At 40.6% G+C, this 23,969-nt stretch overlaps 1 protein-coding gene across 1 annotated transcript in view; it reads right to left on the bottom strand.

The window, feature by feature from the left end:
• LOC134315172 (adhesion G protein-coupled receptor A3) overlaps positions 1–23,969 on the bottom strand; it is a 339,202-nt gene that overhangs the window by 286,785 nt on the left and 28,448 nt on the right. Inside the window, exon 2 of the mRNA XM_062996188.1 lies at positions 309–380. Coding sequence (XP_062852258.1) covers positions 309–380 — 72 coding nt within the window. The remainder of the gene's footprint in view (positions 1–308; positions 381–23,969) is intronic.

Genomic DNA, 23,969 nt, shown 5'->3' with positions numbered 1-23,969 from the left:
TCAACCACAGAGCCGAGTGTTTTTGGATCAGGGGAACTAAGAGCAGGCCAAGCACCTTACTCAGACAAAATTGTTTCAATAGACAATTTAATCCTGAGACAGAAAGTCAAACACAGATCTAAAACCCTGTAATTTAAAAGAATAATAAGTCAGCTATCTGCTTTTTACAAATGGTACACGTTGGAGCTATCAGTGTACAGAACATTTTAGACACGCAGGGCTGTAATCAGCTCTTTATGCCAACACATCTGGACTAAAATTATTTCTAACATATTATTATTGCTCATGAAAAGGGCAAATGTACTCACAGTCTCTCCAGAGAGCGTAAGCCGTAGAAAGAGCCGTTTTTAACCATGGAAATTTTGTTACTGCTGAGAATACTGAGGAGAGAAGAGAGGATAAGCATTAGTGAAATGTTCCAAATGTATAAATAAAGCTTTACCATGTGGTTTTTTACATACTGCGGAATAGGAATGTTTGTTTGTTTGTTTGTTTGTTTATTAGGATTTTAAAGTCATGTTTTACACTTTGGTTACATTCATGACAGGAACAGTAGTTACTCATTACACAAGGTTCATCAGTTCACAAGGTTATATCAAACACAGTCATGGACAATTTAGTATCTCCAATTCACCTCACTTGCAGGTCTTTGGACTGTGGGAGGAAACCGGAGCACCTGGAGGAAACCCACGTGGACACGGGGAGAACATGCAAACTCCACACAGAAAGGACCCGGACCTCCCCACCTGGGGGTCGAACCCAAGACCTTCTTGCTGTGAGGCGACAGTGCTACCCACTTAGCCACCGTGCCACCCGCATAATAGGAATGTACCGATACACTCTACCCACGATGTGATGCGATTCACGATACTGGGTTCACCATCCGATTTTTTCCCGATTTTTTAAACTGAAATTGAAGACAAATTATGACAATGTTTCGTTTTATTATTACTCTTAAAAAAAAAATGAAATACTGTTTTTGTGCTTATCTTATTTGTCTTATTTATCTAAATAATGAATGCCCTTTTATTTCTGAGGTAGGTACAAACTATTTTGAAAAAACAATTTTGAATTAAACCCAATTTGGCTGAAAAACCAGACGTATAGCGCCAGTGACGTCAACCAGGTGAGGTGTATAGCGCCAGTGCCCTCTGCTGTTTAAAGTGAATATCGATTTATTTTACATGTCAAATCGATTGAATCGGTTATTAACTGTCTTGTGGTGAATCGTTACATCCCTACTGCAAAATAAACCTAAATAAATTAAACAACCTTTTATGTTATAAAAGAAAATGTATTTATTTATTAGGATTTTAACGTCATGTTTTACACACTTGGTGTTACATTCATGACAGAAAAAGTATTTACTCATTACACAAGATTCATCAGTTCACCAGGTTATATCAAACACAGTCATGGATAATTTTGTATCTCCAATTCACTTCACTTGCATGTCTTTGGACTGTGGGAGGAAACCGGAACTCTTGGAGGAAACCCACACAGACATGGAGAGAACATGCAAACTCCACATAGAAAGGACCCGGACCGGCCCACCTGGGGACTGAACCCAGGACCTTCTATCTGTGAGGACACAGTGCTACCCACTGAGCCACCGCGCTGCCCCATTAATTTCTATTTGTAGAGACGTTACTTAAACTGCACATCCACACACCACAAACAGTGGCACAGTCAACAACGTTAAACTCAGCTTGTACTTTTCCTGAAAATAAAACACACAGACTAGCAACAAATAAAAAAGAAATCTTGTTAACATGAGGGGAGGCTGAATCAGCCTACATGTCAATGCCAGTAGCAATCAGCAGCATCAGCAAGAACGGTCCATCCACATTGACATGGATTTATGGTGGGGTTGGAAAGCACATAATGAAGACATTTTTGCTGCTCAGGTCGTGCAGGGGTCTAATGCACTACCTCACTGCTGAAATGTTGATTTTGAATCTCAGCAGTGCTATCGACCTGGCTGGGCTCGGAAATTTAATATTGTTTTCTTAAAAAGTCAATATAAATGGTTTTCTTTGCATGAATCGAGGTTTGAAAACTGCATTTTTTGTTAATTTGCAAATATATGATTTAAGAGACTATTATTAAGAAGCATTTGGGGGCAATAATGACAGTTATTTATAGAATTTTTATATATATATTTCTCAAACACACCTATAAATACTGAAACTAAAGAAACTGAGAATATCACAATGGGTTTTTAATTCTTTACAGAGCTGTAAATTGTGGTGAGGTAGCATTTTGAACATAAGGATAACTACATGGCATTACAAACTAATTACAAAGGGGTTTAGGACACACAGAGGGTGGCAGGGTGGCAGGGTGGCACGGTGGCTCGGTGGGTAGCACTGTCGCCTTACAGTAAGAAGGTCCTGGGTTCGATCCCCAGGCGGGACGGTCTGGGTCCTTTCTGTGTGGAGTTTGCATGTTCTCCCCATGTCTGCGTGGGTTTCCTTCGGGAGCTCCGGATTCCTCCCACAGTCCAAAAACATGCAGTCAGGTTAATTGGAGACACTGAATTGCCCAATAGGTAAATGGGTGTGTGTATGTGTGTCTGCCCGGCGATGGACTGGTGCCCCCGTCCAGGGTGGTACTGTGTGCCTTGAGCCCATTGAAAAGCTGGGAAAGGCTCCAGCACCACGCAACCCTAATTAGATAAGTGGTTAAGGAAGTGAGTGAGTGAGGACATACAGAGGATCATGATACTTTCTCTGTATTCCTCTGCCACACTTGCCGACTTTTTGACCAGACAGTAGGAGTCACTCTTGCAGCAGCAAATAAGAGGATTCCAAACTGTCACTACTTATTACTTTTATTGTTTATTAGGATTTTAACATCATGTTTTACACTTTGGTTACATTCATGACAGGAACGGTATTTACTCATTACACAAGATTCATCAGTTCAAGTTTTAATGTCAAACACAGTCATGGACAATTTTGTATCTCTAGTTCACCTCACTTGCATGTCTTTGGACTGTGGGAGGAAACCGGAGCTTGCGGAGGAAACCCACACAGAGACGGGGAGAACATGCAAACTCCACACAGAAAGGACCCAGACTGCTCAACCTGGGGATCGAACCCAGGATATTCTTGCTATGAGGTGACAGTGCTACCCACTGAGCCACCGTGCCGCCCCACTAATCAATACTAAAATATAATTTAAAAAAAATGTATGAATCCTTATATTTCATAAAAGTATTTTTTGGCATGATCGGCATTATGTTTCAGTCTGCTTACTGTATCTTGTCTGTATATTTTGGGTCCATAATATGATTTCATTTTTATTTATACGGCTGTGAGGTAGGTTAAAACTGTTCTTGTGTTGTCTTGTAAGAAATTCTTTTTTATTTTGTCAGATAAACTGGCTCATATAAGATTATAATCATTTCGCTTATAACACTTTTAATTCACTGAACAATAAATGTCAAATACAAATCAAAACCTATAAACCTTTCAGTGTGGCTACAGTATAACAAGATTTGTAGTGATATCTACTCACACACTGAACTGTTTCACAAAATATTTATACTGATGGTTATTACAGGCTGTTTACTTCAAAAACCGACCATTAACACACACACACACACACACACACACACACACACACACACACACACACACATATATACAGTGTATCACATAAGTGAGTACACCCCTCACATTTCTGCAGATATTTAAGTATATCTTTTCATGGGACAACACTGACAAAATGACACTTTGACACAATGAAAAGTAGTCTGTGTGCAGCTTGTATAACAGTGTAAATTTATTCTTCCCTCAAAATAACTCAATATACAGCCATTAATGTCTAAACCACCGGCAACAAAAGTGAGTACACCCCTTAGTGAAAGTTCCTGAAGTGTCAATATTTTGTGTGGCCACCATTATTTCCCAGAACTGCCTTAACTCTCCTGGGCATGGACTTTACCAGAGCTTCACAGGTTGCCACTGGAATGCTTTTCCACTCCTCCATGACGACATCACGGAGCTGGCGGATATTCGAGACTTTGCGCTCCTCCACCTTCCGCTTGAGGATGCCCCAAAGATGTTCTATTGGGTTTAGGTCTGGAGACATGCTTGGCCAGTCTATCACCTTTACCCTCAGCCTCTTCAATAAAGCAGTGGTCGTCTTAGAGGTGTGTTTGGGGTCATTATCATGCTGGAGCACTGCCCTGCGACCCAGTTTCCGGAGGGAGGGGATCATGCTCTGCTTCAGTATTTCACAGTACATATTGGAGTTCATGTGTCCCTCAATGAAATGTAACTCCCCAACACCTGCTGCACTCATGCAGCCCCAGACCATGGCATTCCCACCACCATGCTTGACTGTAGGCATGACACACTTATCTTTGTACTCCTCACCTGATTGCCGCCACACATGCTTGAGACCATCTGAACCAAACAAATTAATCTTGGTCTCATCAGACCATAGGACATGGTTCCAGTAATCCATGTCCTTTGTTGACATGTCTTCAGCAAACTGTTTGTGGGCTTTCTTGTGTAGAGACTTCAGAAGAGGCTTCCTTCTGGGGTGACAGCCATGCAGACCAATTTGATGTAGTGTGCGGCGTATGGTCTGAGCACTGACAGGCTGACCCCCCACCTTTTCAATCTCTGCAGCAATGCTGACAGCACTCCCGCGCCTATCTTTCAAAGACAGCAGTTGGATGTGACGCTGAGCACGTGCACTCAGCTTCTTTGGACGACCAACGCGAGGTCTGTTCTGAGTGGACCCTGTTCTTTTAAAACACTGGATGATCTTGGCCACTGTGCTGCAGCTCAGTTTCAGGGTGTTGGCAATCTTCTTGTAGCCTTGGCCATCTTCATGTAGCGCAACAATTCGTCTTTTAAGATCCTCAGAGAGTTCTTTGCCATGAGGTTCCATGTTGGAACTTTCAGTGACCAGTATGAGAGAGTGTGAGAGCTGTACTACTAAATTGAACACACCTGCTCCCTATGCACACCTGAGACCTAGTAACACTAACAAGTCACATGACATTTTGGAGGGAAAATGACAAGCAGTGCTCAATTTGGACATTTAGGAGTGTAGTCTCTTAGGGGTGTACTCACTTTTGTTGCCGGTGGTTTAGACATTAATGGCTGTATATTGAGTTATTTTGAGGGAAGAATAAATTTACACTGTTATATAAGCTGCACACAGACTACTTTTCATTGTGTCAAAGTGTCATTTTGTCAGTGTTGTCCCATGAAAAGATATACTTAAATATTTGCAGAAATGTGAGGGGTGTACTCACTTTTGTGATACACTGTATATATATATACTGTATATATATATACGTATATATATAAACACGATCAGCCACAACATTAAAACCACCTCCTACTTACCATATACAAAAATGAACTGACATTTTAAAGGTTAAATCACAAAAAGGTACACAATCCAACAACGTGTAGAAATTGTAAAAATTCACTTTAAAAATGGTGATGTGAACTGGCCGCGAAGATAATGTGACTTGACACTGTTAGACTTCTTTCTTTGGGGTTATCTTAAGGATAAAGTGTACACCAGCAAACCACAATCCATTGAGGACCTCAAAGAAGAAATTTGAAACAACATGAAATTTCAATGTGTCATGGTCTGCCTTGGTCAAGCCGGTCATTTGTCAGATGTTTTGTTTCATACATAACCTCCATGTCTTCACTTTCAAATAAAGCAAAAACATTATTAATGTTCAAATAAAAAAAATTTTTTTTTTTTTTTTTTTTTTGGGACACCCTGTAGAAGCACTTTGTAGTTCTACAATTACTGACTGTAGTCCATCTATTTCTCTACAAACCTTTTAAGCCTGCTTTCACCCTGTTCTTCAATGGTCAGGACCACTAAAGAGCAGGTATTATTTGGGTGGTGGATCATTCTCAGCACTGCAGTGATAATGACATGGTGGTGGTGTGTTAGTGTGTGTTGTGCTGGTATGAGTGTATCAGACACAGCAGCGCTGCTGGAGTTTTTAAACACCGTGTCCACTCACTGTCCACTCTATTAGACACTCCTACCTAGTTGGTCCACCTTGTAGATGTAAAGTCAGAGACAATCGCTCATCTTGAGTTGGTCATCTTCTAGACCTTCATCAGTAATCACAGGACGCTGCCCATGGGGCACTGTTGGTTGGATGTTTTAGGTTGGTGGACTAATCTCAGTCGAGCAGTGACAGTGAGGTGTTTAAAAACTCCATCAGCATTGCTGTGTCTGATCCACTCATACCAGCACAACACACACTAACACACCACCAACATGTCAGTGTCACTGCAGTGCTGAGAATGATCCACCACCTAAATAATACCTAGACCACCTGTAGTGGTCCTGTGGGAGTCCTGGCCATTGAAGAACAGCATGAAAGGGGGCTAACAAAGCATGCAGAGAAACAGATGGACTACAATCAGAAGTCCATATATATATATATAATAAATGTTTTAGTACATTTATATGAATAAAATCAGAAAGTATTTAGTTTTTAGTGAACAGCATTACAGATGGGCTCCTATATGCCTTTCTTGTGCTAAATGCAGCCAATAAATAATGTCTGGGAGGAAACAAATCAAGATAAATAAGTAAACATAAAACACAAATTGTAAAATGCTGTGCAAATCTATCCAGATCTACAGAGCTGTGTATACAGACGAGCAAGCCAGAGGCTGAGGAATGGAGAGAGGCACTGAGGCGTGCTAAATGTCATGCTTTGTCTTCCTCCTTGTGCACATTATTTCAGCATCATGCAGAACAATTGCATTTTTGACTTCACATCTGCTGAAATATTGATCATCCAGGTGAGATATTTTATCACAGCGTCGGCTGCCGTGGAGCTCAGTCAGCCATGCTGGGATGCATTAAGGTGTCTGTGTGTGTGTGTGGTTGTGTGTGTCAGTAAACGTGTGTATGAGAGAGACTACTTGAAATGCATTGAGAACCCAAATACCATCTCTACCCTAAAACACCAAAGTACAGTTTTCTACCTTCGTTCTTCCAAAGTCAGATTCTGTTCTCAGAGACATGACATGCACTGAATAGTGTGGATGTGGGGCTGAATAGTAATTAGCATTGTACCACACCTTGTTACTGTAGCACGTTTGTAAGATGTGGGTAGAGCAAAAACACAAAAGAGACCACTTGTTTCAATAGCAACAAAGGCAACAGTACTAGAGGTGACTTAGCTTAACTCCAGAGCACTCAAAGCATCCATTCATTCAATCATTCATTCAATCATTCATTCATTCATTCATTGTCTGTTTTACCACCACTCTATACTTGTCAGGGTCAAAGTGGGTGCAATTCACTGGGCGAAAAGCAAAAAAACACTCTGGACAGGTTGCCAGTCCATCTCAGGACACACACACACACACACACACACAACTAGGGCAATTTAGTATCTCTAGTTAACCTTCTGCATGTATTTGGACTGTGGGAGGAAACCGGAGCTCCAGGAAAAAACCCCACATGGACACAGTGTGAACATGGAAACTCCACACAGAAAGAAACCAAATCACTCCATTTGGGAATCAAACACAGGACCTTTTTTACTGTGATGCAACAGTGGCATCCAAAGCAAGCAAATTATTTTATGAATTTATTTATTTTTAGATCACTGATCATCATAATCCAAGAAATTATATTGATGTTAATCAGTTGTTCAGTCAAAATAACTTTTAAATTAATAAATAATATTTTTTGGGTTTATTACTTTGGACACTTATTACACTAGTGAACAAATATTGTCAAGAGCCTGTACAGACAAGTGGGGGTTATTCCAAATTAATGCCTATGATTTAAGAATGGGATATTTAAACAGCTGGGGGGGGGGGGGGGGGGACAAAATGATTATCCATATATTGTACAGTACTGCACTTTAAGCCTCCAATAGTCCACCAACCAAAAATATATCCAGCCAACAACGCCCTGTGGGCAGCGTCCTGTGACCACTGATGAAGGTCTAGAAGATGACCAACTCAAACAGCAGCAATAGATGAGCTATCATCTCTGACTTTACATCTACAAGGTGAACCAACTACTGTAGGTAGGAGTGTCTAATAGAGTGGACAGTGAGTGGACACAGTATTTAAAAACTCCAGCAGCGCTGCTGTGTCTGATCCACTCATACCAGCACAACACACACTAACACACCACCACCATGTCAGTGTCACTGCAGTGCTGAGAATGATCCACCACCTAAATAATACCTGCTCTGTAGTGGTCCTGTGGGGGTCTTGACCATTGAAGAACAGGGTGAAAACAGGCTAAAACAGTGTACAATGTAGAGAAAAAGATGGACAACAGTCAGTAACTGTAGAACTACAAAGTGCTTCTACATGATACGTGGAGCTGATAAAATGAGTGAGTGTAAAAACAAGGAGGTGGTTTTAATGTTATGGCTGATTAGTGTATAACACTATAACACAGATTTCCACAAATAGTGTTGAAACCTTTAGTCCAGAATTTAACTCGGTTGAGGTCTGGCAACTGCAAAGGCCATGGAACATTAATTACATTATCCTTTATTTAGGAAAATCTTTAGGGACTAATCATCATAATCATCTATGAATTCATATTGATGTTAATCAGTTGTTTAGTCAAAATAACTTAGAACTTACAACAAAAAAACTACATTTTTTGGGTTCGTTACTCAGAATAATTGGACACTTATTACACTTGTGAAAAATGAATTGGCTGAATAAGACCATAATTAAACATTATTCATTCATTCATTCACTGGGCAAAAGGCAGAAAACACACACACTCAGGGCAATTTTAATAGCTCCAGTTAGCCGGACTGCATGTCTATGGACTTGTGGAGGAAAACTGGAGCACCCAGAAAAAACCCCACACAGATATGGGGAGAACATGCAAACTCCAAACAGAAAAAAACAGACTGCTCCACCTGGGAATCGACATTACATTATGACCACCTTCCTAATATTGTATTGGTCCCCCTTTTGCTGCCAAAACAGCCCTGACCCGTCGAGGCATGAAGTCTGACACCTTTCTATCAGAACCAGTAATAACTTCTTCAGCAATTTGGTCTACAGTAGCTCGTCTGTTGGATCGGACCACACGGGTCAGCCTTCGCTCCACATGTGCATCAATGAGCCTTGGCCACCCATGACCCTGCCGCCGGTTTACCTCTGTTCCTTCCTTGACCACTTTTGATAGATACTGACCCACTGCAGACCGGGAACACCCCACAAGAGCTGCAGTTTTGGAGATGCTCTGACCCAGTCATCTAGCATCACAATTTGGCTCTTGTCAAATCGCTCAAATCCTTACGCTTGTTAATTTTTTTCCTGCTTCTAACACATCAACTTGCCTAATATATCCCGCCCACTAACAGGTCCCGTAATGCAGAGATAATCAGTGTTATTTACTTCACCTGTCAGTGGTCATAATGTTATGCCTAGTCGGTGTATGTAAGTAAAGTGAGTTAAGTGAGTATGTGTGGACCAATGATTAATTAGCAAACTGTCCGGGGTGTGTTCCTGCCTTGTGCCCAGTGTTTTTAAGGAAAGACGAACAGACAGGCACATAGAAAGGCAGGCAAACAGACAGACACAAAGACGACTTCTAACACGCTGACTCAGGCCTGACATTGCTTGACTCACCTTTTCCTGCATCCCCTAGTGGTCAAAAACGAATGATTCAGAGCTGCTCGGGTAACACAGCAACAGTCCAAAAACAGCTTCTTATTTTACAGCTAATGAGATCAGATGTGCCGTTAATGAGGAAAATGTTAACAAGCGCCTCAAGACCTGGTCTGTTGGGATAATCAATGTTACACAGCCATAAAATCAGACACCATTTTTTTAATTGTGGGATAAATAGGGCGTAAAACATGGCATTATCTGCTGCAATATTAGACGAAAAAGGAATTGTGTTAAAAGAACTGATCGATAAAGAGATGAAGCGAGTAATGTGGGTGCTGTAGTGTTCCAGGTTCCTGGAAACATGTTTAATCAAGACAAATAAACAAATTCTGTTTATTCCTTCCTAATATTGTGTTGGTACCCCTTTTGCTGCCAAAACAGCCCTGACCCGTTGAGGCATGGACTCCACTAGACCCCTGAAGGTGTGCTGTGGTATCTGGCACTAAGATGTTAGCAGCAGATCTTTTAACTCCTGTAAGTTGTGAGGTGGGGCCTCCATGGATCGGACTTGTTTGTCCAGCACATCCCACAGATGCTCGATTGGATTGAGATCTGGGGAATTTGGAGGCCAAGTCAACACCTCAAACTCGTTGTGCTTCTCAAACCATTCCTGAAGCATTTTTGCTTTGTGGCAGGGCGCATTATCCTGCTGAAAGAGGCCACAGCCATCAGGGAATACCGTTTCCATGAAAGGGTGTACACGGCTTGCCTTCTTCCCACAGTGCATCCTGGTGCCATGTGTTCCCCAGGTAAGCAACGCACCCGCACCTGGTCATCCACGTGATGTAAAAGAAAACGTGATTCATCAGACCTTCTTCCATTGCTCCGTGGTCCAGTTCCGATGCTCACGTGTCCATTGTTGGTGCTTTTGGCAGTGGACAGAGGTCAGCATGGGTACCCTGAATGGTCTGCGGCTATGCAGCCCCATACACAACAAACTGTGATGCACTGTGTATTCTGACACCTGCTACAGTAGCTCATCTGTCCACTGACCAGTGGCAACTACATTTTATAAGGTTTATATATCTTGCAAAGCATTTTGCTAAATTAGGCTACGTTTTTATCTTTCGTCGACTACTGTAAACGTTTACTTAAAGCACGGGATCCTGTATTAACCTTATGTGCCTGCTGCCAAATGTGAAATCCCACGACAATTTAAAATTTTGCACTTATTTAAACACATTTTAAACAAATGGACACATGTTGAATTAACTTAATCTCATGCTGGGGGAAAAATGAAAAATAGAGTATTTAGTTTATCATTTATCATTAAGAAATAATAAAAAAAATTTCTAACAAAGCCAAATGTGTCACATTTATTTGCACCCCAAATTTTTTTTTAAAAAGTACAATATAAACAGAAAATCCTTCAGAATTGAAAGAACTTTGAAGCAGTAAGCCATGACTTCCACTTTCACTGGGGTATATAGTTCTCTTAGTCATACTTAAACATGGGAAGAAAGCGGTGCCCAGGTGACACAGTGGTAAAACACGCTAGCACACCAGAGCTGACATTTCGAACTCATCGGTTCTGCCATCCGGCTGGGCTGGGAACCTACATGAACAACGATTGGTTGTCATTCATACAGATGGGAGCCAGATAAGGGACCTCATAACTGATGCAATTACAACCTCTGCTGGCTGGTTAATGGTGCCTGCACAGAGTCGAGTAATAATGCCTTGATTAGGGTGTGTCTCTCCTTACTCTCCGTATAAACTCACCTCGTGCAAGTAAAAAGATGCAGTTGGCTACTGCACACGTGTCGGAGGGGGCGTGTGTTAGTTTCCTTCTCCTCAATCGGAGCGGGGATCAGCATCAGTGGAGAGGAAGCATAATGCAATCGGGCAGTTGGAGCCCCAAAAGTCAGGAATAAAAGGGAGAAAATGCATAAACAAAATATATTTTTTTTAAAAACATGGAAAGAAAGGAAACCCCAGTTCAAATAACAGAAAAGTTGACGTACACAAGTCAGAGAATGGCTATTAAAATTGCTATTTGCATAAAAACACCCATATTTAAAATTAGGACAATAACAAGTCCAAATCAATTGGAGCTGTGACAAACCTGCATGGACAAAGACCCAAACATATCTTGTCCCCATGCATAATAGAGGATGGTAAGAGTTAGGGCTGGCACTGATCCGATACTCTGTATCGGTATCCCAATACTCTGTATCGGTATAGATCCGATACTGGCCCAAATCACTGGATCAGATATCGGAAGGAAAAAAACGTGTAATCGGATCCGATACTGTTACTTAATGTAAATAACACTTAATGTAAATAAGGTCACTGTTTGTGTGTAAAGCCAATAACACATGAAGATACGTTACAACAGAGTGCCGTTTATTGCCAGCTCAGCAACTGCCGTAACAAGGTGCATGTTGATGACATCATTAACATGTGCCACTGATCTACAACTCATCTGCAACAGCCATTCAGAAATTAAAACACACTGATCTACTTAAACTTTTAGCATTTTAAAAAATCATCTACTACTGCCACATCTAAAACACTGTTTAAACACAACAAAAATAATCTACTACTGCCACATCGAAAAACACTGTTTAAACACAATAAAAATCACTTTATAAATGATAAATCGCTCACCTGAGATAAAGAAAATCTATCTTGAACCTATCTTATCTCTTGGAGATCTCTCACATTCTCAACGATTAATCCATTAGTGTTATAAATTAAAACAAACTACACCGTTAGCCACAGACGTCCTCTTCAAAATCCAGCAGGGTTTAATCATCTAAAAACGTGACAGAACTTTAACAGAAAATCTCAACTCTGCGTCAATTCAAATATAGCCCCTTTGGACAACACGCCGTAAAGCGAGATGTGTCACGTGAACAACAGGTCGAACGTAAGTGAAACCAAAAATGCTGCTAAATGTTCTGTGTGTAAAAGTTTAAATAAAAACAGCAGTTGTGAATAAGTGTGATGTTGTAGGTTCTGTATTTATTCCTTTAAAATATCTCTTTCACAGTCTGAGCATTGTTATTTAGATAGCTAGTTTAACCATGGTGCATTGAGACATGTATTATTACTGCTTAGTTGTTTGAGAGGAGAAATGATGGTATCGGATTGGTATCGGTATCGGCAGATACTCAATTTGCAGTATCGTATTGGACATAAAAAAGTGGTATCGAGTCAGCCCTAGTAAGAATTCTTGATAAAAATCCCAAGGATCAGTGCTAAAGAGTTATTAGCATTTTGGGATGATTACATTTCCAAAATTACCTTCGGATGCCACATTCATGCCAACAGATTATTTGGAAGGTCTGCTAGGAATAAGACTTTCCTGTAATTTAACCACAAACGTAAGCATGTTCATTTTGCTAAATGCTACTGGGACTTTAACTGGAACTGGAACTGCAGTCACATGATACAAAAATTAAGCTAATCAGCTGCATACACTCAAGATGAGTTTGGCATTTAAAGAAGGATGACTAAACGGAATAGAACCTGATACTCAATGGTGAGTATGGTCTTTCCTGTAAAGGCCCTGAGAACACCGTTAAGTAAGTAAGTAAGTACGTAAAATTTATTTTTATAGCACTTTTCACAGATAAGAATCACAAAGTGCTTTACAAAAACATTACATGACATAAAATATACACACACATCTATATAATAAAACACACAACAGTGTGAGAGAGCGCCCCGATACATATGGGTGGAGTAGCTCTGATATATACAGTGTATCACAAAAGTGAGTACACCCCTCACATTTCTGCAGATATTTAAGTATATCTTTTCATGGGACAACACTGACAAAATGACACTTTAACACAATGAAAAGTAGTCTGTGTGCAGCTTATATAACAGTGTAAATTTATTCTTCCCTCAAAATAACTCAATATACAGCCATTAATGTCTAAACCACCGGCAACAAAAGTGAGTACACCCCTTAGTGAAAGTTCCTGAAGTGTCCATATTTTGTGTGGCCACCATTATTTCCCAAAACTGCCTTAACTGTCCTGGGCATGGAGTTTACCAGAGCTTCACAGGTTGCCACTGGAATGCTTTTCCACTCCTCCATGACGACATCACGGAGCTGGCGGATATTCGAGACTTTGCGCTCCTCCACCTTCCGCTTGAGGATGCCCCAAAGATGTTCTATTGGGTTTAGGTCTGGAGACATGCTTGGCCAGTCCATCACCTTTACCCTCAGCCACTTCAATAAAGCAGTGGTCGTCTTAGAGGTGTGTTTGGGGTCATTATCATGCTGGAACACTGCCCTGCGACCCAGTTTCCGGAGGGAGGGGATCATGCTCTGCTTCAGTATTTCACAGTACATATTGGAGTTCATGTGTCCCTCAATGAAATGTAACTCCCCAACACCTGCTGCACTCATGCAGCCCCAGACCATGGCATTCCCACCACCATGCTTGACTGTAGGCATGACACACTTATCTTTGTACTCCTCACCTGATTGCCGCCACACATGCTTGAGACCATCTGAACCAAACAAATTAATCTTGGTCTCATCAGACCATAGGACATGGTTCCAGTAATCCATGTCCTTTGTTGACATGTCTTCAGCAAACTGTTTGCGGGCTTTCTTGTGTAGAGACTTCAGAAAAGGCTTCCTTCTGGGGTGACAGCCATGCAGACCAATTTGATGTAGTGTGCGGCGTATGGTCCGAGCACTGACAGGCTGACCCCCCACCTTTTCAATCTCTGCAGCAATGCTGACAGCACTCCTGCGCCTATCTTTCAAAGACAGCAGTATGATGTGACGCTGAGCACGTGCACTCAGCTTCTTTGGACGACCAACGCGAGGTCTGTTCTGAGTGGACCCTGCTCTTTTAAAACGCTGGATGATCTTGGCCACTGTGCTGCAGCTCAGTTTCAGGGTGTTGGCAATCTTCTTGTAGCCTTGGCCATCTTCATGTAGTGCAACAATTCGTCTTTTAAGATCTTCAGAGAGTTCTTTGCCATGAGGTGCCATGTTGGAACTTTCAGTGACCAGTATGAGAGAGTGTGAGAGCTGTACTACTAAATTGAACACACCTGCTCCCTATGCACACCTGAGACCTAGTAACACTAACAAATCACATGACATTTTGGAGGGAAAATGACAAGCAGTGCTCAATTTGGACATTTAGGGGTGTAGTCTCTTAGGGGTGTACTCACTTTTGTTGCCAGTGGTTTAGACATTAATGGCTGTATATTGAGTTATTTTGAGGGAAGAATAAATTTACACTGTTATAAAAGCTGCACACAGACTACTTTTCATTGTGTCAGTGTCATTTTGTCAGTGTTGTCCCATGAAAAGATATACTTAAATATCTGCAGAAATGTGAGGGGTGTACTCACTTTTGTGATACACTGTACATGGGAGCCTGACCATGCAATGCCAAAAAAAGTTAGGGTTCATGGCATCATTTAAATACCAATCAAAATCTGTCGGCTTCTGCCAAGAAACTACAAATGTCTGTGTTAGATCTTCCAGCAGGACAATGATCCAAAATGTATGTCCAGATCAACACAAAATGGTTTAATTAACACAAAATCTCAGTCCCATGATCCAAACCCTATAGAAAATCTGTCAAGTGAGCTGAAGACGAGAGTGTACAAGAGAGGACCTATGATCCAGGATAATCTAGAGGGATTCTGTTAGAAGGAATGGTCTCAAATATCCTGCTCTATATTCTCCAACTGTATGAGTTATATGAGAACACTAGGTGCTGTTTTATTGGCAAAGGAGTATTGTACAAGGTATTAAATGCAGACGTGCTAATAATTGTGGCACGTGATTTTCTTGATGAGGTTTTGTTTCTCTGAATGAATGTGATTTTTTCCAATTTTTTTCAAAAGGTAATGTCCAAGGAACCACATAAAGTGTTTAAATTGTGTCAAGGCATAGATCTTGGCAAAATATAAAACACAATTTAAGGCCTTGAGTCTTCCCAGTTCCAAAGTTTTCAATAATTTTGAGATGGGTTGGTCCCCCAGCATCTGAGTGAGAACGGCCTTGGTCAGGTTTTTTTTTTTATTGAATACATTTACTTGAATTGTAAATTGGTTGGATTTTCCTCGTTTTTTCCAAAACATAAATTTCTTAGAACCCTTTTTGCTCATCTTTACCAGAAGTGTACCAGAAATAGGGGTGTGTGTCTCCGGTCCTGGGGGTCGGGGGTCTGGGCAGTCTGGTGCTCTCATGTTTGTCAGATTTCTGGCGCCGTGTGTTGGCTTCTGTCTGTAACTTTATTACAGACTGGACTGAATAATGAAGAACTCCAATCGTTTACATTATTATTTTTTGTGGTTATTCACACTTTGATGACATTGTACTGCACCACTCAAGCCAAGTGCTGAATTAAACAGCCGAGGCTCACAGTGAGCGAAGTGCAAAACACTTCTCATGTGAATGCGCTCTAAGTAATTATGGAAGGGGGCTGTCAATGATTTTTACAGATCGTCTGATTGAAATAGTCTCATCCAACTGACACTGCTTCAATTCATTAGACATCGAGGGTCACTAAATGGTTTGATAATTTAAAAAAATTATGTAAGTCATATACTATGGTCCACACGACCACTATCTTGAGAACTCTAGATCTTCCTATCAACTATGGACTTTTGACCAAACAGCTCCAGACAGGGCTTTCCACCACAATATATAAGAATTAAACTGAGGGAATACCTTTAATACAATGTTAAAGACTCGTAGAATCTAATACACTAAAAGTATTCTGGATGCTGGTGTGGGCCCATGTTGTTTTTTCCTTAATTTGTCACCAGCCTGCATGTTACATAACAAACTGATTTGCCGACAATTGAATTCAATTGTGCTGTGAAACAATGTCGCATGGTAGATGAATAGATTCATTAGGGTTGAGTTAGTTGGCACATGGGAGTACTGGGCAGGTCACCCACCCAGTACTCCCATTATACAGTGCTTTTCTCTCACTAAACAGAAAGCAGAGCTGGAACAGAGGCTTAGTCTTTGTGCAAACTCAAGCGTATGACCGTGTAAATAACCATGTCCACGGCTCCATTTGGCCAGAGGAAGCCCAGACGCTCTTCGACCCCCTCACGCTTCTGCACAACATCCAGGAAATGACAGGCAAAACATAATTGCACATTATGTAAACAGTGCATGTCAAACATCCAGGACGTCCTTCCAACTTTCTATTTACAATATTCATTATATTCTCAGAGGATGAGGAGCTTTCAGACAGAAAGTAAGAGAGGACACGTTTAATATTGTCTTTTCAGGGCTGCTGGACCAAATGGTTTGTGTCACTATGTACTGTGAGCATTTCCATTAGCGAAGAGTGCGCAATGTTTAGAACAGATACATAAACACACAACACACTCACAGACATTCCCATATACAGTATGTATGAGAGGACATTGGCAGTACAGAGAGGCCCCGCTTTTAACAGTGTGTGTCTGTGTAGTCGTGTTTCGCAGTACGCAAGAGCTGCTTCGTGGACCTGTCCGGTGAAAATCAATTTAGAAAAACCTTTCATTATTCACACGCTTTACTTTAGCTCTCCACCCTGCTCCCATCTTAACTTTTGGCACTAAGAGGCCCACAGCTGGCCAAACCCCTGAAAGGAGCATACTTAAAACAGCCTCAGGACATTCAGTCGCCCGGGCGCGTTATTACAGGGAAGGAAAAAATGAAAATAACTCCAACGTCAAGCATCGGCGGGCACTAATCACATGGACCAAGTAGGGTAGAGATCACCATTTGAACTATTACAAACATGCCGAGCAGAAAGGAGAGCGCTTTCCAGCCTCGCTTCAAATCCTGTGTTATTCTGTAGGATAAGGTTTCTTGGAACGGTTAACCAGAATAACATATTTCAAGTAGGCTAACATTGATGTTGGATGAGAATCAGACATAGTTTGGGATGGATATTAAGGAGAGACTCTTACAGGCTTAAAGGAAGGGAGAGTCAGGCTCATCTGGTTGAATAATAGGGAAGGGCAATTGTAGGGCTGAGCAAAGTGATGCGATAAATTCTGTTAAATATTTACTGAAGCTTTTTTTTATAAATGGAAAATTGATTACAAGAGATTTAGAAAGTATTCACATCCCTTGACCTTTTATACACTTGAAAGTGCTGTGTATTTTATTTGGAATAGATATAATTGTTATTATTACCCAACAATCTACACTTAATAACCTAGAATTACAAAATGAAAACATGGTTTTAAAGAATTTCTTTCGTTTTTGTAATGTCTTTAAAATTAAATACAGAAATGACACAAATACAAAGCATTCAGACCCTATGCCAGGGGTGGGCACACTTTTTGGCTGAAGGGCCACACTGGGTTTTAAAATTTGACAGACGGGCCGGGCCAGTAGCAGATAGGGGATGAACTAATAAATTATCAATCAAAGAATGAAATGTCTGTGTGTATAGAGAATAGACTCAGAAATGCAGGGTATTGAAGAAAAAAGGTGAAATAAAAGCAGGCTCTAAAGTAGGGCTGGGCGATATGACTAAAAAACTCATATCTCAATATGCTTTTGAGAAGTGGCGATATACGATACGATATAATGTAAACTTAAAGTACAATGGCAGGCCACTGCCCATATTTTAGCTTATATTGTTTGTAAGTTATCTTAAAAACACAAAATACTGTAGTACTGATAAATTCTGACAGAATTACAGTGTTTATATTTTGTATTATTACAAGGCTGTATTAATATTATTAATAACAACATTAATATTATATCTATATTATATATACATTTTGACAGTCTTAAACAAACCAGCAGAATCTCACAATCATTTATGCTGTCCATTTTATTTCAAATAAATGAGCCTAAAAAAAAATCACAATATTTGATAATGCTTTGCTATCATTGTAAAATGAAAGCGCAACAGCAGAACCGCGACCCAGATCAATCACACAGCAGCAGAAAATCATAACTGCTGCTTACCTAAGCTTTATCCGTGTTGTTTTATTAGGGATATAATCCACTTTTTTTCTTTTTGGCGACCATCTTGTATGTTTCCAGAATATTTCCAGAACATAAAAAAATCCATACCCAATTGTTTTTATCCACCTAACTAATGAAAACCGTTTTAGATCGTTTATTCTCTCGGCTTTCGCAGTAAAAAGCTGAAACTGATAATCTGTTCACTAAGCTGTCACTTACCCTTACAACAACCAATGAGGAGAGAGACTGAAATTCCGCCCAAAATCTGAATTAGGAAGCTCTAATTGGTTTTTACAGCTGTTTGTCAAGGCCTGACTTCGAAATTACTTCAACAAATTAACTGTTTCATTAAGTTGTTTGAGCATGACACTGTAATGAAATCGAGTAAGCAAAACAAATTAATCTTTACCATAGATAAGCGCACAGCTCTTTGATTCGATTCCAATAAATAATTCATTAGAAAAGAGTTGTTTCTGACTCATTGACTCAGTGATTCAGTTTGCAAGCACTACTCAATTTTGTAAATGCTCAAGGGGCGGATCAAACAGCCGTATGTGGCCTGCGGGCAGTAGTTTGCCCACCACTGCCCTTTGTTGTGGCACTCCAAATGGTGTTCAGGTTGGTCCAAGTACCTTCGTTCATTTAATTTCAATTTTCTTTTCAAAAATCATTAGTGAAAAACGTTTTTTTTTCCGCTGACAGTAACAGAACCAAAAAACCCCAAAAATAGTCCATTTGTACATTCTGTTCGCTTCTATTGTCCTTCAGATTAATTTAAAACATTCCACTTGAGTTCACCCATTGTAATTTGAATTAATTGGACATAGTTTGAAAAGGCACAAACCTGAACCTATTAAGATCTACAACCCCAAATCAGGAAAATGCAAATAAAATAAAAATGCAGTGTTCCTTACATTTACTTTGACTTTTAATGGATTGCAGACAGTTTGAACCCTACATATTTCATGTTTTGTCTCCTCAACTTTTTATTTATTAATATACCTCCATTCCTGCATTTCAGGCCTGCAACACAAAACAGTTGGGACAGGGGCAATTTAGGGCTAATAATGAGTTGAAAATACTAAATAATGATGTGATTCCAAACAGGTGATGTGAACAGGTGATTGTAATCATGGTTTGGTACAAAAGCAGCATCCAGGAAAGGCTGAGTCTAGCAAAGATGATCAGAGGATCTCCAGTTTATCAACAGATGCGTGAGAAAATGATTGAAATGTTTAAAAACAATGTACCTCAAAGAAAATTTGGAAAAGATTTACATATTTCTCCCTCTACAATGTATAATATTATTAAACAATTCAAGTAATCAGGAGGAATTTCAGTGCATAAAGACCAAGATCGCAAGCTTAAGCTGAACGCCTGGGATCTTCGATCCTTCAACCACCACTCAACTATAGCTGATATAACCACATGGATAAGGGATTACTTGGGCAAACCTTTGTCAAGCACTACAATACACAGCGCTGCTGTGTCTGATCCACTCATACCAGCACAACACACACTAACACACCGCCACCATGTCAGTGTCACTGCAGTGCTGAGAATGATCCACCACCCAAATAATACCTGCTCTGTGGTGGCCCTGTGGGGGTCCTGACCATTAAAGAACAGGGTGAAAAAGTATGTAGAAAAACAGATGGACTACAGTTAGTAATTGTAGAACTACAAGGTGCTTCTGTATGGGAAGTGGAGCTGATGAAATAGACAGTGAGTGTAGAAATAAGAAGGTGGTTTTAATGTTATGGCTGATCAGTGTATATTCTTTATAAACTTCCTAGAGAGATGTGAAGCTGAAACACCAAAACCCAATAATTAGATTAATAATGAGAACTGAAAGTTTGTAGTGTGGTCACAGTAATGGCACCAGAAGCTTGAATAGAGTCACTTACTTATTGTAAAGATGCCAGTACTGGATCAATGTCTAATATTTTTCTAATATTTTTCATCAACAAACTGGTTCATCTCTAGCATCATAGTTTCCATGTAGTTTCTCCAGTGAAACATATGTTTTACTGATTATTTCAGCCTTCAGTACTGGAACACTTGAAACGTTTCTACTTGGATAAGCCTGACAACACTGCAGACAATAACATCTTGTTGTAGTTGGCTTGTCGAAGTGTTGCCAAATAAAATTACGCTCTGTGTAGAGAGTAAAGCTATCCAGCAGTCTGAAATACAAACTGTTAATAGCCTGGCTCAGAATTTAAAAGAAAAAAAAACTAATCATAAAACTAACACGAATGCCTTTCATTTTTATTTGAGCAGCTGATTCTCTGACCTGACCAGAGAAAGCCATCAAACTGCCAAAGGTACCACATTTCTTCTCTAATCTCTTCACCCCGTACAGACAGAAGTTCAAGAGCTTTAACCCGGCTGTTTTACGATGTTTAGGAAAACTGGAACACACAACACACTCCTTAAAGCCAAGCTTACTGGGGCCAGAAGATTTATAACAGTTTAAATAATGTGAGTATTTATTAAGTTCAGACAAAGGGAGGCAAGGACACCATTACAGAGAGTTCACTGGCAGACTCTCTCAACTCTGTCCCAATATTTTAGCTACACAGACACAGTTCCAAAGGTTGTTTTGTTTTATGCATTTTCTCCCCATTTTCCTCCCGATTTAGGGCACTTAATTTTGTCTTCCGCTGCTGAGAGATACCAAATTGCATCCAAAGAGAGCACATCACTGCACATGCCTCTTCTGACATGTGTACAGCCCTCCTCTTCTTGCCCCTGCTTTCTGCACAGGTGTCTCTTCCGCCAATCAGGGTCCTTACGTATCAGGGTATGAAGACCCACCCACTCACACATAGTCCGGACCCCACCCTGCAGATACGGTGGCCAATTAGTATCTGCTGCAGGCACTGCCAATTATGCTAATGGAATATCCCACTGCGCCACCTGGGCGTCCTAATTCCAAAGGTTTTTCAAAGGATGCATTGAGATTAATGAACTTTGTAACAGTGTGTATGAGCATGTACTAAGTAATGCTGGGTGACATGTCAAAATATATTATAACGTTTTGACATTTTTATAAATTGTTTTAAAAATCGAGCTTTATTAGGAAACACTCGCAATAAAATATGACATACCACAGAGCTTAGTAGCTTTCGACATGGCAAGTCAGTCACTAGGGCGGCATGGTGGCTAAGTGGGTAGCACTGTCACCTCACAGCAAGAAGGTCCTGGGTTCAATCCCCAGGTGGGATGGTCCAAGTCCTTTCTGTGTGGAGTTTGCATGTTCTCCCCGTGTCTGCGTGGGTTTCCTCCGGGTGCTCCGGTTTCCTCCCACATTCCAAAGACATGCAAGTGAGGTGAATTGGAGATACTAAATTGCCCATGACTGTGTTTGATATAACCTTGTGAATTGATGAATCTTGTGTAATGAGTAACTCTTGTTCTAGTCATGAATGTAACCAAAGTGTAAAACATGACGTTAAAATCCTAATAAACAAATAAACAAACTAACAAGTCAGTCATTATCAGATTACTGCCCTGTTAAAGCTACCTGGTGAGCTGCTGTAAGCAGTACAAAGCAATACAAAACACTGTCCCAAAGTGTCAAAGTACAACCCCAAATCAGAAAAAGTTGGGACAGCATGGAAAATGCAAATAATAATAAAAAAACACAGAGCTTCTTACATTTACTTTGACTTTTATTTGATTGCAGACAGGATGATCCTGAGATATTTCATGTTTTATCTGCTCAACTTCATTTCATTTATTAATAAACATCCATTCCTGCATTTCAGACATGCAACACATTCCAAAAAAAGTTGGTACAGTAAAGCATTTACCACTTTGTAATGTTGCTATTCCTTTTCACCACACTTAAAAGACGTTTTGGTTTGTTTATTGTTTGTTTATTAGGATTTTAACGTCATGTTTTACACTTTTGGTTACATTCATGACAGGAACAGTAGTTTATCTTCACACAAGGTTCATCAGTTCACAAGGTTATATCGAACACAGTCATGGACAATTTAGTGTCTCCAATTCACCTCACTTGCATGTCTTTGGAATGTGGGAGGAAACCGGAGCATCCAGAGGAAACCCATGCAGACACGGGGAGAACATGCAAACTCCACAGAGAAAGGACTTGGACCACCCCACCTGGGGATCGAACCCAGGACCTTCTTGCTGTGAGGCAACAGTGCTACCCACTTAGCCACCGTGCCGCCCAGATGTTTTGGCACTGAGGAGACCAAGTGATTTAGTGTTTCAGCTTTTATTTTGTCTTATTCTACCTGCAAACACATCTTAAGATGTACAACAGTACGGGGTCGTCGTTGTCGCATTTTCATTTCAAAATTCTCCACACATTCTCTATTGGGGACAGGTCAGGACTGCAGGCAGGTCAGTCCAGTACCCATACCCTCTTTTCCAGCACCCATGTCTTTGTAATGTGTGCAGCATGTGGTTTTGCATTGTCTTGTTGAAAAATGTATGGACGTCCCTGGAAAAGATGACGTCTTGAAGGCAGCACATGTTGCTCTAAGATCTCAATGTAATTTTCTGCATTAATGCTGCCATCACAGAAGTGTAAATGACCTTTGCCAAGGCCACTGACACACCCTATACCATGACAGACTCTGGCTTTTGGACTTGCTGCTGATAACAGTCTGGATGGTCCTTTTCATCTTTGGTCCGGAGCACACGACGTCCGTTTTTTCAAAAAAAAAAAAGAACTGAAATGCTGATTCATCTGACCACAATACACGTTTCCACTGTGTGATGGTCCATCCTAGATGCCTCCAAGCCCAGAGAAGTCGATGCCGCTTCTGGACATGGTTAACATAAGGTTTCTTTTATTGCACAGTAAAGTTTAAAGTGGCATTTGTGCATGTAACTCTGTATTGTAGTGCTTAACAAAGGTTTGCCAAAGTAATCCCTCACCCATGTGGTTATATCAGCTATTGTTGAGTGGCGGTTCTTGATGCAGTGCCGTCTGAGGAATCAAAGATCACGGGAATTCAGCTTAAGCTCGCACCCTTGGCCTTTACACACTGAAATTCCTCCCGATTCCTTGAATCGTTTAATGATATTATGCACTGTAGAGGGAGAAGTATGCAAATCCCTTCCAATCTTTCTTTGAGGTTCATTGTTTCAATCATTTTCTCACACATTTGTTGACAAACTGGAGATACTCTGGCCGCTACATGGCAGCTCCAAAGAAACAAACACTAGACAGTGAATGCAGACAATTGTCACGCGTGCTGCTCACTCTACTGACTCATCTATCACAACGAACTCTAACTCCCAGAATGCATCTACCAATCCCGTGACTTCGTCAGCCAATCCTAAAGTGATTACCAGATCCGACTCACCTGTATTCTAGGTTTACTTCCGGT

The sequence above is a fragment of the Trichomycterus rosablanca genome, chromosome 5 (genome assembly GCF_030014385.1).
Source record: "Trichomycterus rosablanca isolate fTriRos1 chromosome 5, fTriRos1.hap1, whole genome shotgun sequence".
Classification (NCBI taxonomy): Eukaryota; Metazoa; Chordata; class Actinopteri; order Siluriformes; family Trichomycteridae; genus Trichomycterus; species Trichomycterus rosablanca.
Note: the sequence above shows the minus strand (reverse complement) of the source record. Positions and strands in the feature narration are given on the sequence as shown.